Source organism: Pollicipes pollicipes, unplaced genomic scaffold (genome assembly GCF_011947565.3).
Source record: "Pollicipes pollicipes isolate AB1234 unplaced genomic scaffold, Ppol_2.1 Scaffold_5724;HRSCAF=6776_pilon_pilon_pilon, whole genome shotgun sequence".
Classification (NCBI taxonomy): Eukaryota; Metazoa; Arthropoda; class Thecostraca; order Pollicipedomorpha; family Pollicipedidae; genus Pollicipes; species Pollicipes pollicipes.
In genome coordinates, this window is record NW_023596746.1 from 45,078,682 (window position 1) to 45,093,883 (window position 15,202).

General features: G+C 51.4%; 1 protein-coding gene across 1 annotated transcript; it reads left to right on the top strand.

Moving 5' to 3' along the window:
- The first annotated feature begins 11,027 nt into the window (after positions 1-11,027).
- LOC119103102 (translation initiation factor IF-2) lies at positions 11,028-14,564 on the top strand. Its single transcript, XM_037226553.1, has 2 exons — positions 11,028-11,667; positions 13,460-14,564. Exons 1-2 carry the CDS (start codon positions 11,028-11,030, stop codon positions 13,531-13,533), a joined length of 714 nt encoding a protein of 237 aa, XP_037082448.1. The 3' UTR covers positions 13,534-14,564.
- Positions 14,565-15,202: the final 638 nt, after the last annotated feature.

Sequence of the window (15,202 nt, forward strand, 5' to 3'; positions counted from 1 at the left end):
TCAGATTGAGCGATTCCCTAGAAATTGCCTTTGCTGAAACCATGGGCTGATTTTGACCTGTCATAGGTCAGCGACCTCACAAGATACATCTAAAATTTGTATGTTAAGCGATGCGCTATGCAATTTTCTTCTACAGCTATGCAAAATTTGGCGCAACTACGCCGCGCCGTTCAGAAGCCATTTCGGAAAAGCCCTCGGGGGCGGGTCAATTTGCCTCCCCCCCTCCCACCCAGGCGCACGTTAATGTATTTTGTTTCACTTTAATGGCCTAAGATGTTAAAAAACGAAATAGTTTTGTCAGGTTCCTGATATTACGTCCATGCTTACTTGAAAAAGATGTCTTTGTTGGCTGAAGCATCATTCACGAGCTCATAAGCTCCATCTTTTGTGAATTGATTTTTTCACTCCCGAACGGTCTTTTTACGATGGAATTTTTCACTCCCACCCTAGTTCAAAATCGATTCTAGCTCCCTGGATTTGTATATTGTATCATGTGTTCTTGGTCCGTAATATGTCAGATGGGGAGTCATTACAAGAGTGCACGCTTGACCCATCTTTTTTATGATGGAATTTATTATGAAAGCAGCATGGATTGCAGTGCAAAGACCAACTTGCTGTTCATTATGTCATGCCACAGCACAGCACTGAGGTAGTGCCACAATAGTGCTGTTGACTCGCGTCATTACATATTGTACCATATTGGTTGACTACTCTATGACGCAGCAGCTTATAATTTATGAATGACTGGTAACAACTGATACGGGCTGATATTTTTGGAAAGTTGTGTCTCTAGTTCAGATCACCCGTCACCATTGGCAGTTGAGCGGATGCTCCGTCGTGGTCTTCAGCCCGGTCTGGTCTACGATAAAGCCGCATCATCTGTCCACAAAGCCGTCGACGGCTACTTGGTAAAAGCGCCATACGCTTAACAGATTTTTAGTTATCCCTTGGGTCCTTAGCATAGTGAACTATACTCGATGAAAATAGAAGTGTGATTTTATGTCCCATAACAGCAGTGGCTGGCCGCGACAGGAGCGCCATTTTGATGGGCATTGAAAATCGTCGTCCGTGGGAGACACCGTTCTCTTGGGTCCCGCCATATCCCGGTCCCCGCCCTTGACAGAGCTGTCGGTTGAATGATTGGACTATAATGAATGAACTAATAATGAATGTTCCTCACTTGCCCCACAAGAGCAAGACATGAGGTCCCCAAATCATTGTTGAGCCTTCCAGGTGGCGGACCATAATGCCGCCATTGTGAACGTAAAACGCCGAGTTAATTTTAAAATTCATATGCATTTTTGTATGCAACCATGCAAACATGCATGATGACAAACAAAGCATGCAAACGTGCAAATCATTTTTGGAATGCCTCCCGGCTTTAGGTGCTAATGGGCGGCCTGGAATAATCGTATAGACATTGTAAGTTGCAGGAAGCTTACATCCGTTAGCACAAGCATGCCATCATAGCCCAATGTGTGGTCGAGATCTCGGAGATGCTGCTCCAAAAGCTGATGAGAAAACAATGATTTTATTTCATCGGACAAGCTCGCAATATATACTGGTCCGCACGTACCTACTCTCGAATCGCTGACGTGTACACCCTGCGCACGTGTCCCTGGAAGGTATGGGGGGAGGGGACCGCTTTCCAGTTCAGGATGCACGTGGGCTGTCGTGTGGGGCGCCCACGTGGAGACCATTATGTTGCGCAATAGCCACAGTCACACATCTTGCAACGGCCAGTGAGTGGGCCGCGCGGCCGGCCGTTTCGTTGCTGCGCAGGAGCGACATCAAATTGCGTAACAGGTTGGGCAGACGTTCTCTGCGACAATTGCTATGACCTTTCCGTACGATTTCTGTCACTGCGGTCTCCCTTCCGTTCCGTTAATGATGGTGTGGTGCGATGCGGTCAAGCAGCAACAGACAACGCCATCTCGTGTCTGTAGTGGTCAGCTTTCGTTTACTCTCCGCACAATAGGTGGCGGCGTGCCAGCCAACGGTGACTCGATGACTTGGGACTGGGGTCATCGTAAGGCTGGTGTCCGTGGGTCCAGCGAGTGTAGGTCTGCAGGACGTAGGCCCAGTGAGCGTAAGTCTCCCGGGCGTAGGTTCCCTGACGCGCCACCAGAAGAGCTACCTCATCAAGCTTGCGCTGGGCCACATTCGCCGCGTCGTCAGCACGTTTGTTAGCACCAATCTTGACCCAGCAATTTTCCTACGTCACGTCACTTGACCACAAGGTCACGTGGTTAGTGGCGTCACGTGCCGGCTGCCGCTGCCACCAGGATTTGCCTACTTGTATTTCACTGTGGAATGAGTTACCTGCGAGGAGGAATCCCGCCGCCGACCTCCACGACCGGTGCCTGCGCGGATGGTCCGCTGAGCTCACGCTGAGCGATGGTAGGGCCGCTACCTTCCTGTCTACCTGGCGTTCCAGAACCTCGCGGACGTCGGCTGCAGTCACATCCGACCCGTTCGGAAAACCTGTGGAGAGCGGGCCCACCGCTGGTGACGACCACCGCGGTGCGCCGCTGGTCCAGATTGTCCCGCCGTGCTCACGCCAAGCACCGGCGGGACTGCCGGTCTGCCTGGTGTTCGTGGGACAAGTGGCATTGGGTTCACTCGCCGCTGTACCGGATTCAGTGGCGGGCGTCCAGGGACGCGGTTTCTGATACTGTCACGGGGTGGACGTGGCCATACCTGGTGCCGCGGCGATGCTGCCGGTGTCCTCGGGTCGATAGCCGTGTATGGGGCGCCCACGTACAAGTCGCGGCCGAATCTGCATCGTGCGGAACGTGGCAAGCCGCCCTCCGCTGCCTTCGCCAGCTTTACGGGCTCAACAACGGGATGAAGGGCACATGTACTTGCCACGCTCAGAAAGGGCAGGTTGGGGTGAGTTTTATTATGTTCAGGTAGTATCAGGGCGACCTGCTCCAAACCTACGCGATGGATGGCAGTCTTCAGTCACTCAGCTGGCGCACGGCAGCTTCCTCAACCATCCTGTGCACTTCTGGCCACATACGTGCATGCGTCTTGAGCTAAGGGCGGCAAATCTGTTTTTGCATGTCGTTGAAAACTATAGCTATCTGTGTAAAAGTGCGTTTAAAGGCGTGCGGCATGATCAGACCTATCTGAATGCTAGCTGTGTGGTAGGGAAGTGCATGTGCTGTATTTACTGAAAACAATCATTTGGCGTCAGCTTCCCACGGGTTTCGAGACGACACGAACTTCTTCCCAACGCTTCAGACGCTACATATTGTATGAGCCGTGCATGAGACGTGATGTATCATCGATGCAATGTACCGACAATTTGCCATTGTCTGGCTTACTGTCAATGATCGAGTGACATGGCTGCCATGACTTGCTGTCATCCAGAAAACAAGTCGACATTTACATTGCCTATGCAGACTCGTGGTTTCTACCTGAGTAGCGGAAACCAAGGTGGCAGAATACATGTGCCTGGTTTCCAGTTTTGGTTCCTGGTTCCCACTGGTCCCTTTGACAAAACAAAACCCTGGGTCCTGGTTCTCACCGGTTCTTTCGGCAAAACAAAACTCTGGATCATGGCTCCCACTGAGTCTTTCGACAAACCAAGGTCCTGGATTTTGGTTCTCCCCCGCATTATACAAAATAAAACTGGATCTTGGTTCCCGCTGTTTCCTTAAATATATAATAGCCAAACCCCGGATCCTGGTTCCCTATGATCCTTTAGCAGACCATGGAGCTTGTTCCTGGTTTTCATCGGATCTTTTTAAAACACTGAACCTTGAATGCCGGCTGTCACTGATTTTCCATAAGTACAAAACCCTGATTTACTGTCCTCAGTCACAAAGTCACGCAAATCAAACAGGACACCCACATATTCCCTTTCACATTTATTTAAAGTGTAAGTTGTTCAGTGCATTAGTGAGGAGCATTGTTTACATTGATGAGACAACGACATTAGCTGTATTTCTCGGATAAAAAAAAATAATGGAGATACAGTTGGGTTGATATTTCGGCAACTTGCCTTTATAAAAAATATCAGAAGTGAATTCTAGAAGTGAGGTTTTCTCTTACATATACTCCCTGATTTTGCTCTTTTCTCTCTTACCAGAACCAGAAGTGATTTCACTTCTGCTATTGTTTCGATAAAGACATGTTGCCGAAATATCAACCCAGCTATATCTCCATTTCCTGTTCTTTTTTTTCTTCCAGGAATAAGGATAATACTATTGCCTTATTCATTTAAAGTCCTCTCACATTTCTTTAAAGTCATACACATTGGGCAAGTCAAGCAACCGGCATGCTCTGATACTACCAATACAACTAACAAAGCGTAAATGCTAGTTAAAGATCACCTACCCACAGTCAAGAAGTGAGCGTGTGACAGCTGAAACTACCACACATGTTAACCCGCATATTTCTGCTCTTACACCACACACAAAAGTCGCACACCAAAGCTGGTAAAATAATCACCATAAAGAAGAACACAGGTACTTGCCACGCTCCGTTTTGTTGGGCGCACGAGCAGGCGGCCGGCCAGTTCAGGGACTGGTTAGCTATTTTGTAATGATGGAATGAATACTTATGAGCGCGCGAGACCAGCTAGTTACTTATACCACGACAACTAGCGCAGCACGAACATAAATAATTATTTTACGTGTGGGATCCGATTCAGCTCAGGACTCATAGCCGTTCCAGTTGTTTTTAGTCGACTCAGTTCTGACTCATCGCTTGCATTAACTCATTTGGCTCATTACTTACGCAGCTTGCAAATCAAAGATCTGATTCAGGTCTGGCTGATATATATATATATATATATATATATATATATATATATATATGTATGTATATATATGTACACAATGCTGGAAATATTACACTTAATGCGGTTTTTATTTTCACACGTATATATATATATATATATATATATATATATATATATATATATAGCGGAGGAGGCACGCTTATATATATATATATATATATATATATATATATATATATATATATATATATATATATATATGTAAATTGTAGAAAAAGATACAAACAGCAAAGTAGCAAGTTTGCATTATCTAAGCCTAAAAAATACATTGTAGCAAACGATACATTTCCTGTGACCTGTTACCAACCAGCCCTCTGAAGTCTCAGCTGTAAGACTAGCATATTCTGCCTGGCAGCTACGACCCAGACCCATGTATTATATAGTGTGCAATGTGGACCAGACTGCACTTTACCTGGCATTTGGTAGTCCGCATCTGCAGGTGCCAGCCAAGTGCATTCACGCGTAGGTAATCCCATTTCCATTAGCCAACACAACACAGATCAGCTACAGATTCCATGCCGTCAGCGATGAAATCAGGTGTGACCTCTGATGGAAGTGACCTGGACCAGGTGTGTTGATCCCGTCACCGGACAAATGAAAACAGAATGTCGGCGCCCGCGGCTGGCCTGATGTCCTCTAAACAGCACTGTTTTAATGATTTTGGCGGATCCTGTGCCTCCGCAGGCGCGCTTTTGCAGCTTCATCTGGTGATGGAGGCACGCCCGTCGGTAGGTGGCCATTAACATCCTGATCAGCACGGTGTGAAGGTTTTGCAAACCGTACTGAGTCTCCACGGGGTGACGGCCGGCATCTCATACGTCATCGGTACTGACGCGGCGCACCACCGCATTCTCCAGCACTCATCAGGACACTTCATGGTAAGCCACGTCCAGATGCACTACGTAGCGGCGGAGCTCCTCCTCAGCATTTAGAACCACCTCCGGACTGCTCCTGCGGAAAGATTCAGCAGCCCACAGCGATTTTTCAGTCACAAACGGCGGCATAAGGATGTGGGGTCGTCGGTCTCCCGACGGCTCACCAGCGCTCCTTGGCAGGCGATCCTGCCTATTCAGTCCAGAGTCCTTCGGACGACGAACACGGCAATATAGCAAGTAACATTGGCGACCACGAAGGCCAGCTCCGGTCGAGAGTCATGATCGTCCAGTGCATCGAACACCTCGGTGCTGTCGGTGTCAAGGGTGTTATCAGCACCCCACTGACTGGGACTGTCAGCGGGACGCAACCAGGAGGAATGCCGGATCCAGCCTGGTAATAGTCCTGCTGCGTCCCGCGAAAGTGCCGGAATGTAGAGACGAGCTGGCTGGCGTTCGGATGGTTCCAACTCGAGGGCAGAATTTCGGGATATTTTCCTGGCTTAAAGACACTGGGGCCCTTGTTCTAAAAAAGTTGAAGCAGATGGCGTGGATGTCCTGTTCCCAAGCAGGTGAGAACAGCCTGGACAGCAAATGACACAACCTTATTTCACTCCAATCAATGGTCTTTTGGTGGGTATTTTATTAAGGTCACTTCTGGTAGTAAACCGCGGAAGAATGAAACTCGGAACATACATGCACTGAGTGGTCACTGAGCACCGTCTTAAATGATTATGCACAGTAAGCCAAGGCAATGCTAATGACTCAACTTAACACAGTTTTGCCGTCTTATATTGTTCACATGAATGTTGGTGACTGAAAGCAGGGCAAAATGCTGCATGCAACGGCGGTGAAAAAACTCCTGATGTGCCGAAAATGACTGGCGACAAAAACGGACACTTTTGCCAGTCAGTTAGTAGTAAAAGTGCGAAAATAGAAACAAATGAGAACAGACTAGACCATATTACAACTGACCATACCAGCTAGACAAAGCTCAAAACTTAGCATTTGTCTGTATTTGCTAAGGCATGCAGCGTGAGCATCGAACCGTTGACGTTTTGCTCTGAGCAAGTTAAGCCGCGAGATTTGAGCAAAAAAAGAGGCTTTAATCAGGATAGTTTTAGCAGGCGACAGAAATATACTGGGAGCCATACCATATTTGTGTTGACGCTACAAATCAGCGGTGACACATTGCTTTTCCAATGTCCCCCAGATCAGTGCTTTTCACAGATTTTTCAGCCAAGATTCACTACATACTAAACAGTATAAGATACCAAATACGAGAAGTCTTATTACCAGTCGAAAGAATTGTGACTAACCACAGCATCTTGCAACGAACGTGATCAGTTTGCTACGCGGCGTATCAAAGCGTTGTGAAGCATTTGAGGCAGATGGGCTCGAACGTTCGACGCGCGGTAAACAATTGGGTTCAGTACAAGGCTGTGGGCTGCCGTTGGTTGCGTTTATGTTGTGAGACGCTGTCTGTTTTGAAACCCTTAGCAACTCGTCAGTTTTTAAGGCGCTGTGCGGCTTTTCTGAAGATCTTGCATGGAGGGCGTCCCTGATTTGACAGCAGACACCTGGTAATAGCGTTAAAAAGCCCGACCGATCTAGGAGGCTTGTTGTTTGTGGATACTGGAACTGCAACTTCAGAGGTCAACGGCAAACGTTGGAGCGACATATGTCAGGGATCCATCCGGGGCGTTCTGCTGATGAGAGGAACAGCAGATTTAAGGAAGGATGCCGAGCTTCGCTGGTGTAGGCATCTCATATTGCCGGTCACACCCCAAATTTAGCATTCCGACGAGTGAACAGGTGTGGGGTAAAACGCTTTTAATCGTCCTCATGTCTCATATAGAGCCAAATAAAGTTACTAGAGTTGTTAAAAAACATCGCTTCATATGCTGGTATCAGTATTGCATGGCATTTGCAGCAATTAAGTAGAATCATTTTAGGAAGTGTGCGCTCTGCACCTGTAATGATTATGCAACGATAGGGAAGGTCGCCAATGCTTCCAGCAAGTTGTACGGTGACGCCGCAGAACCAAACTGACATTGTTTTCAGGTGCTTGCACAACTATGCTATCGGCAAATATAGGATCAAAGGGATGCAGTTTTCAAAAGAAGGGGGGGGGGCGTACAGGAAGAAAAATGGTTGGGCCTCCCTCGAAATACACTTAAAATGGTTTTCTCCCCAGATTTGGCGCACATTTTTTCAGAGAGTTGGAAGGAGGGGTGCAATTTCTCAAAACCAAGTCTGGGGGACTGTCTCCAAAAAAATGTCTTCTGTCTTTGTTTCTCATGGCTCTCTGTATCCTGTTTCCACGTTATTCCAAGAGAAAAAGGCTATTGATGTTGTCTTACAAGAGACGTCACTTTCTGCGACCGTATTGCATCAAAAGAGCATAGACACTACCACTGTGACATCACACGTTTCTTGTTGGCCCCGCAATCAACGTCTAGCATGTGCAAGCATCAGACTAGACTAAACATCTGATTGCCCGCAAGGATTACAGCGGATGCAAGCAATTGTTATAATGTTTTTGGGTTAAAGGGTATGCCATTAGTTGCCACGGCTCGCCCGTGGTCAACTTTTTCTTTCGGTGAGCATCACAGGAGACCCACTGACCCGTTTGGCACGCGCCGATGGCATTGACAGCAGACACACGGTCTGGCTTGACGGCTTCCGAACAGCTGACTGAGACCGTTCCACATCGGGAGGAGGAAAACGGGCGCCAGGGGGGGGGGGGGGGGGGGCGCCCACCCTCTCAGTCAGCTTCCATGCATGCGGACCGTTTACTGGGCGCGGGTGGTAGACGTTGATATAGGTCGGTGAGTTGAAGGTAGCTGAGTATTTTTTTTTACTGAGAAGGTGAATAAAAGGTACTTTCGGTGTAATCAATGATCTCTTGGATACCTGTCGAGCCGAGCGATCAGACAACACGTGGCTCAACAGCACGCGCTGGTTGTTCCATCTGCTTCAGTGAAAAGGAGGCCGTCCATAAATTACATCACGAATGTAGGGGGGGGGGGGGGTGGTCTTGATGAAGCGTAACGGGGGTGCAACAGCGCGATGCTATGCTCAGGTGACAGGGTGTGGTGGCAAGCCATGCAATTTTTAAAAATAAAACCTTATGTTTGAAGCCGTTGGTTAAAAAACACGCCCGTGGCTTGGTTCGCATCTGAGGTTAATTAGGGGCCAAATAGACGTTACACTTGTAGGATACTACAATGCATGCAGTGGGGCGAGCGGAGCGGGCGCGCCCGGCGTAATTAGTACGTAGCCAGGGGGAGGTAGGGTGGAATGGTGGCAAAAACATGCGTGACTTATCAACAGAGGTCATTAAGTGCAGGAAGTGTCATCACTTTTCGAGAAACTAAATAGGCTCCAATACGTCACGTAAAATGGAACATTATACAGGAGCATTCACCGACCGGCAGCGGCGGAGGCAGACATTATACCGTTACATTCCCAGACCGGTACCGGCGGAGGCGGACATTATACCGTAGCATTTACCGACCGGCATGGGCGGCGGCGGACATTATACCATAACATTCACTGACCGGCAGCGGCGACAGCGGACATTATACCGGAGCATTCACCGACCGGCAGCGGCGACGGCGGACATTATACCGGAGCATTCACCGACTGGCAGCGGCGACGGCAGACATTATACCGTAACATTCCCAGACCGGTAGCGGCGGAGGCGGACATTACACCGTATCATTTACCGGCCGGCATGGGCGGCGGCGGACATTATACCATAACATTCACTGACCGGCAGCGGCGACGGCGGACATTATACCATAACATTCACCGACTGGCAGCGGCGACGGCGGACATTATACCGTAGCATTCACTGACCGGCAGCGGCGACGGCGGACATTATACCATAACATTCACTGACCGGCAGCGGCGACGGCGGACATTATACCATAACATTCACCGACTGGCAGCGGCGACGGCGGACATTATACCGTAACATTCACTGACCGGCAGCGGCGACGGCGAGCATTATACCGTAACATTCACCAACTGGCAGCGGCGGCGGCGGGCATTATACTGGAGCATTCACCGGCCGGCAGCGGCGGCGGCAGACATAAGACTGCAGCATTCACCGACCGGCAGCGGCGGCGGGCAGCCGAGCCGCTGGCCGTCGGTGGTGTCTTTCCTGGTCACACGACACGCCCCGGTCACGTGACGTCATTAATATGTGGGCATCCTGTCAGTCAATTGCATTCAAGCTCAGGAAGTTGAACATTTTAGGGTTGAACAATGCCATCCTTGTTGATATCTGTCTGTGAGCTGCAAGCTGGATATTTCCGTGAAAAATGTGATACAAATGTCAAGGATTCCCTGTGGCGGCTGCCTTGCTCCGGCGATGCTGCATTCCCCATACAAGCTAGCGAGGCCCCGCGGCTGGCGAGCTGCTGGCGACGAGACGCGACGCGGCTGGCGAGCCAGTGCGCGTCTTATCAGGGGAGGTGTAGCATATCGCTGGGTCGAGCTCAAAGCAAACCATTCCGTTGTTTTTAAATCTGCGGGCACACCGGGTCCATGCTGAAGGAGACGTGCCATGTTGTGGCAGCTGAAATAAGCCCGGCCCATTTATTACGTTCTCCCTACGAAGCTTAGTGCCGGCGCACGCAGTCCGACGGCATCAAGTCCGAACGCAGCCGGAGCGCGTGCGTCCGCCTCCGGTCGCCAGCGGCGCCCGTCCCCGCACGCGCACCACCTGTAATCGGACCAACGTGACGCATGTCCGCACAAAGGCTTCAGTGGTTAGATTCTGAAAGTGTGAACAGCGATTGAGGTCATCCTTAACGTAAGAAAAGGCGTCCAATGCCAAAAAAGCAAAACAAGGCCAGCATGTCACCCCAAATGGATGGTGAGTGAGACAACCATCCCGCCTGTTGCCATTTCACGGTGTTGGCACACGTCCATCGCGCCGTTCTCCGCAACGCACGACCAGTGGCGGATACCCCACCAAGCATCGAAGTCTACTTTGAATCAGGCGGGAGCACTGCTAACAAGACCGCATTCCACAGCAGATTCTGATTTCGCTGCATCGCGCGATCGGGTCCGGCGAGACGATAAGCCGATTTCCAGCCACCCTGGCGACCCGATTCACCTGACAGCAGACAGCCGCCCGCGTTTCTCTGTGCCCCAATCCCATCCAAACCGGTGAAAGTGGAAGCTGCTGTTCCAGCCGTCTACTCCAGCTCCTTCATCGCGCCGTCCAGTGGCTGAGCGCCGATCCGATCAGCGTGCCGCCTCCGGCCGGGGGCGACCGCGCGCCGTACACGACATGGACCGGCACGGCGCCGGCGCCGCCAGTGGTCGTCATGGGCTCGCCCCTGCCGAGCTGGACGCTGCTGCTGCCGCTGCTGTTGGCAATGCTACTGCCTGGCGCCGGGGGCGAGCCGCCCCGGCCGGCGGCCAGCTATCAGGCCACGCCGAAGCCGACCCCGGCGGCCGGCTACCAGGCCACGCCGAAGCCGGCTCCGGCGCCCGGCTATCTGCCGCCGGCGCTGCCGCCCGGGCACCACGCGCTGCCCGGCGTGCTCCAGCGGCAGCAGCAGCGGCACGTGCAGCAGTGGGAGGAGGCGAAGACACACCGCGGGATGGCGGACGTGCAGCAGAAGGCGGGCGCAATGTTCTACTATCACGCGCCGAAACCGTCGCGATCCGGTCCCGCTGACACCGGCGTCATGCACAAGCTCAAGCTCAAGTTCGGCTCGGCGATGAGCGAGTTCAAGAAGTTCGCTAAGCAGCTCTCGTCACCGCCGCGGGGGACACCGTCAAGTCGCAAAAGGCAGCCGCCAGGTCAGCCGGGTCGAGCGAAGCGGCCCCCGCACGGCGACGGTCCGGGTCACCGCCGTCCGACCGGCAGCCATCGCCGGCCGAGACCGCCGAAGAGACGACGGAACACGACCATCACCGCTGAGGAGGAGGCCAGGCGAGCCAGAGAGCGTCTGCAGACGGGTGAGTAGCGCGGGGGCGGTCTGCTGAGGTGAGGGCGCGGCGGAAACGACACCCGGACGCCGGGGGGAGGGAGGGGAGGGGCGCCCGGACAGGCGAGCCGTCCTGACGAGTCAGGGGGCCGGGCGGGCCTATCACTGGTCGGGGGAGGGTGTCTGGTGATATGAAGACGCCAGACGAGCAGGTGGGTCACCGACGGACGTGGGCTCCGTTACAGGATCACTGTCGTCTGGTATGGCAGCCTGTGGCCACCTGGAGATGGGTACGGTATAGGATCACTGCCGCCTGGTGTGGCGGCCTATGATCATCTGGGGGCTGGGTAAGGTACGCGCTGAAAAAAAGATTCGTACATGCATGGGCATGTTTATTCGATAGCAGCACGCCGCGGCACACAGTTGGTCGGGATGAGGCTGCACGTACTTGGCTCGTACATCGCAAGTTAACATACAGTTCGTCGGGGTGGGATGCACATGCTTAGCTCATATACACAGTTCGTCGGGGTGGGGCTGCACATACTTGGCTCGTACATCACAAGTAAACGCGTTCTCTTCGACGGTTTGTGGATGCCGTTCCCTCTGGTGGTTTGTGGATGCCGTTCCCTCTGGTGGTTTGTGGATGCCGTTCCCTCTGGTGGTTTGCCAACGCCAGGTCGCTTTGTGCTGTGTGTCTCTTGCTCACGCGATATCGAATATTTCCAATCGAGGGCTGCTTACCAGAATGGGAAGAAGGACACTCCCGTCCGCGAGTCCGAAGGATGAGTGTTGATACCTGTTTGTCGACGACGCTTCGCAGCGATCTTCAAGCGGGTAATTTCAAACCTACTGGCAAAATGAACGTTTCTTTGCAACAGAGACGCGTCCCCACATGCCTTCGCGGGAGTGATCTCAATACTTTTTTTAAACTCAAGTCGCATAATTACCGTCAAGTTTTCTGCGTCAGTCACTATGCGTGGTATGCGCCGTAGAAAGTTATACAGCGCAATACAGCACCCTGTCACACATCTGTGTATCACATCACCACGTGGCATATGCGGCGCTTCAACACGGAAATCAGTCTCCAGGATATGAACAATTCTATTAATTTTAGAGAAAAGATGCAAGAACATCGATCACGAGGTGTTCTCCGTCTACCGTTTTGTAAACCGCGGCTTCCTGTGCCTTCGCTGAGAATCGCCCTTCACCAGTGGCTGTGCCTCTTTCCAGCCCGTTGGGGGTTTGTATTCTTAGCGTGCACTTACATCGTCGCATATGGATGTGTAGCATCCTTGCGAGAAAACATTCACATGCCGCTGCACCCGCTGTGGAGGGTACATGGTCCGTTCCCAACGTTGTCCTGTCTGCTTTTGAACGTGCCAAGCTCTTCAACAATAGCTTGTACGACTTTTTTATTTTTAAAACCTGATGCATGTGTATGCAGGACAATCGTGTATACCATCGCCAATTAAAATAATAAATCTGACCCCGGCTAAGCTAGGACAGCTCCTATTTTACGGGCGGGGCCTCAATCGAAAACCAACTTTATTTCTAATTTCTTCTAAGTTCTAATTTCTAATTTCTAATTTCAGTTTTTTCAGTTTTCAATTTCAGAGTTCTAATTTCACGCGGCCATGGGTTCGTATAAACAGTTGCCTGTAAAGTTGCTGTCATTTTTAAGCAGCCCTTTCCTGAATCCCAAATGAGCATGATGGCAGAGGCCGCCGTGGTGAGCTATTTCTCTGGAAATACCATGCCACCTCAGTCGAGTAGGAAGCTTTGACACCAAAGCAACTCAGTGCACACGGCCTTTTTTGTTCCAGGTGATCTCTGGCTGGGTGAGTTTTTGGTCTGGATGTTCGGACTGCTGTACGTCGGAGGCGTTACCATCGGCTGAGACTGTGCATCGGCGAAGACCAGCGGGAAAGCCAATGCTAATGGAATGGATGGGAACTCCGGAATGAGACTGATGCAAGGAAGCTGCGCTGGTATGACAGAGGTCTACGGTGGTGCGGGCACCTCGAAAAAAGCGTGAGACTTGGGTTTTTACGCCGACGTTTTGTTAGTTTACTGTTGTTGGAGTGCGTCACAAAGAGGTGTGGGTTAATATACATCGCAAAAAGTATTTGCCCTATCGGTACACACTCAGGACAATTCAAGGTGGTGAATGAGGCTTAACGAAAATGCGTTACAATGTATGCGTTGCAGATATTTAATTTTCAAAGATGAATATCCATGAATATCAATGTGAGGTGCGATTCGATACAAAATATAGTGATACGCACGCATCGCTGGGCCTGGACGCATGCATGCGCATTAACAATAACAATGAATTTCGTAGGATAGCAAGGCATGCGTTGTCACTGCAATGATAATGGTCGTATGGGTTATCCAGGCTACGCAATGCACTCAAATGTTGCGTTGAGTCCCCTAGCTTCGCTGATTTCGCCTAAATTTACCATCCACGTCTTGCCAATGTCATCCTTGCTAGTCCTTTTCACTTTAAGGTTATTTTCCACCTGGCACATTGTTCTATATGCATACATGCATGTCCGTTTGATTCGTTGCCCGCAGCATGTGAAGTTTTACAAATAATGTTAAAGGTTGCTTGTTGTCCATTGTCGAGCCGCCAGATGATTATAAGTTAGGTCAAGTCGCGTGTGTTATTACCTCATCGGAGCTTTCCTTATTTTGCAGAGAAAAGCTGGTTCAAGTCAAAGTGCATTACCACTATTTATTTTCAACAGGCAGCATCAGATCATCAGAGGGCCTTCCATGCTGATCAGCTTGCCTTTGATCCTGAGTACAATATGCATTTTTAATCAAGGCGACGCATGTTCGGGATTTGTTGCAGCTGATTATGCGCTTACTAAAATCGAAATTTGGTATCACTTCCTGGACGAATACAACGGAATAGCTCTGTGAATAGATACAGCCTTTTCTATCTACGATGAGTCTACTGCCGGCAGCAGCCAATCGCCGCTTAGCAGCCACAGGCGCGGCCCGGGGGCCTTTCTCGCCAGCCGCCGCTGGCCCAGAAATGCCGGCGGCTCGGAGCCCTCCACTGGCCGGAGTATCCTTCTCACTAGCCGGCGCTGAGCCAGGAGTGCTGGTGGCGCGGGGTCGCGCCGCTGGCCCGAGCATCCTTCCCACTAGCCGCCGCGGGGCCAGGAATGCCAGCAGCACGGGACCCTCCACTGGCCCGAGCATCCTTCCCACCAGCCGGCGCTGAGCCAGGAATGCCAGCAGCACGGGACCCTCCACTGGCCCGAGCATCCTTCCCACTAGCCGGCCGCTGAGCCAGGAATGCCAGCAGCACAGCAGCACGGGACCCTCCACTGGCCCGAGCATCCTTCCCACTAGCCGGCGCTGAGCCAGGAATGCCAGCAGCACGGGACCCTCCACTGGCCCGGGCATCCTTCCCACCAGCCGGCGCTGAGCCAGAATGCCGGCAGCTCGGGGCCGCAACTGCTGGCTTGAGCATCCTTCCCACTAGCCGCCGCTGGGCCAGCGGAATGCCGGCAGCTCGGCGCCGCGCCGCTGGCCAGAGGCGCGCCCAACTTTAT

Excerpts from the sequence above, each read along its gene's own strand:
- LOC119103102 (XM_037226553.1), top strand. The coding sequence starts at position 11,028 with ATGGGCTCGCCCCTGCCGAGCTGGACGCTGCTGCTGCCGCTGCTGTTG. Across the intron at positions 11,668-13,459 it reads CAGAGAGCGTCTGCAGACGG|GTGATCTCTGGCTGGGTGAG; the intron begins GTGAGTAGCGCG and ends TTTTTGTTCCAG.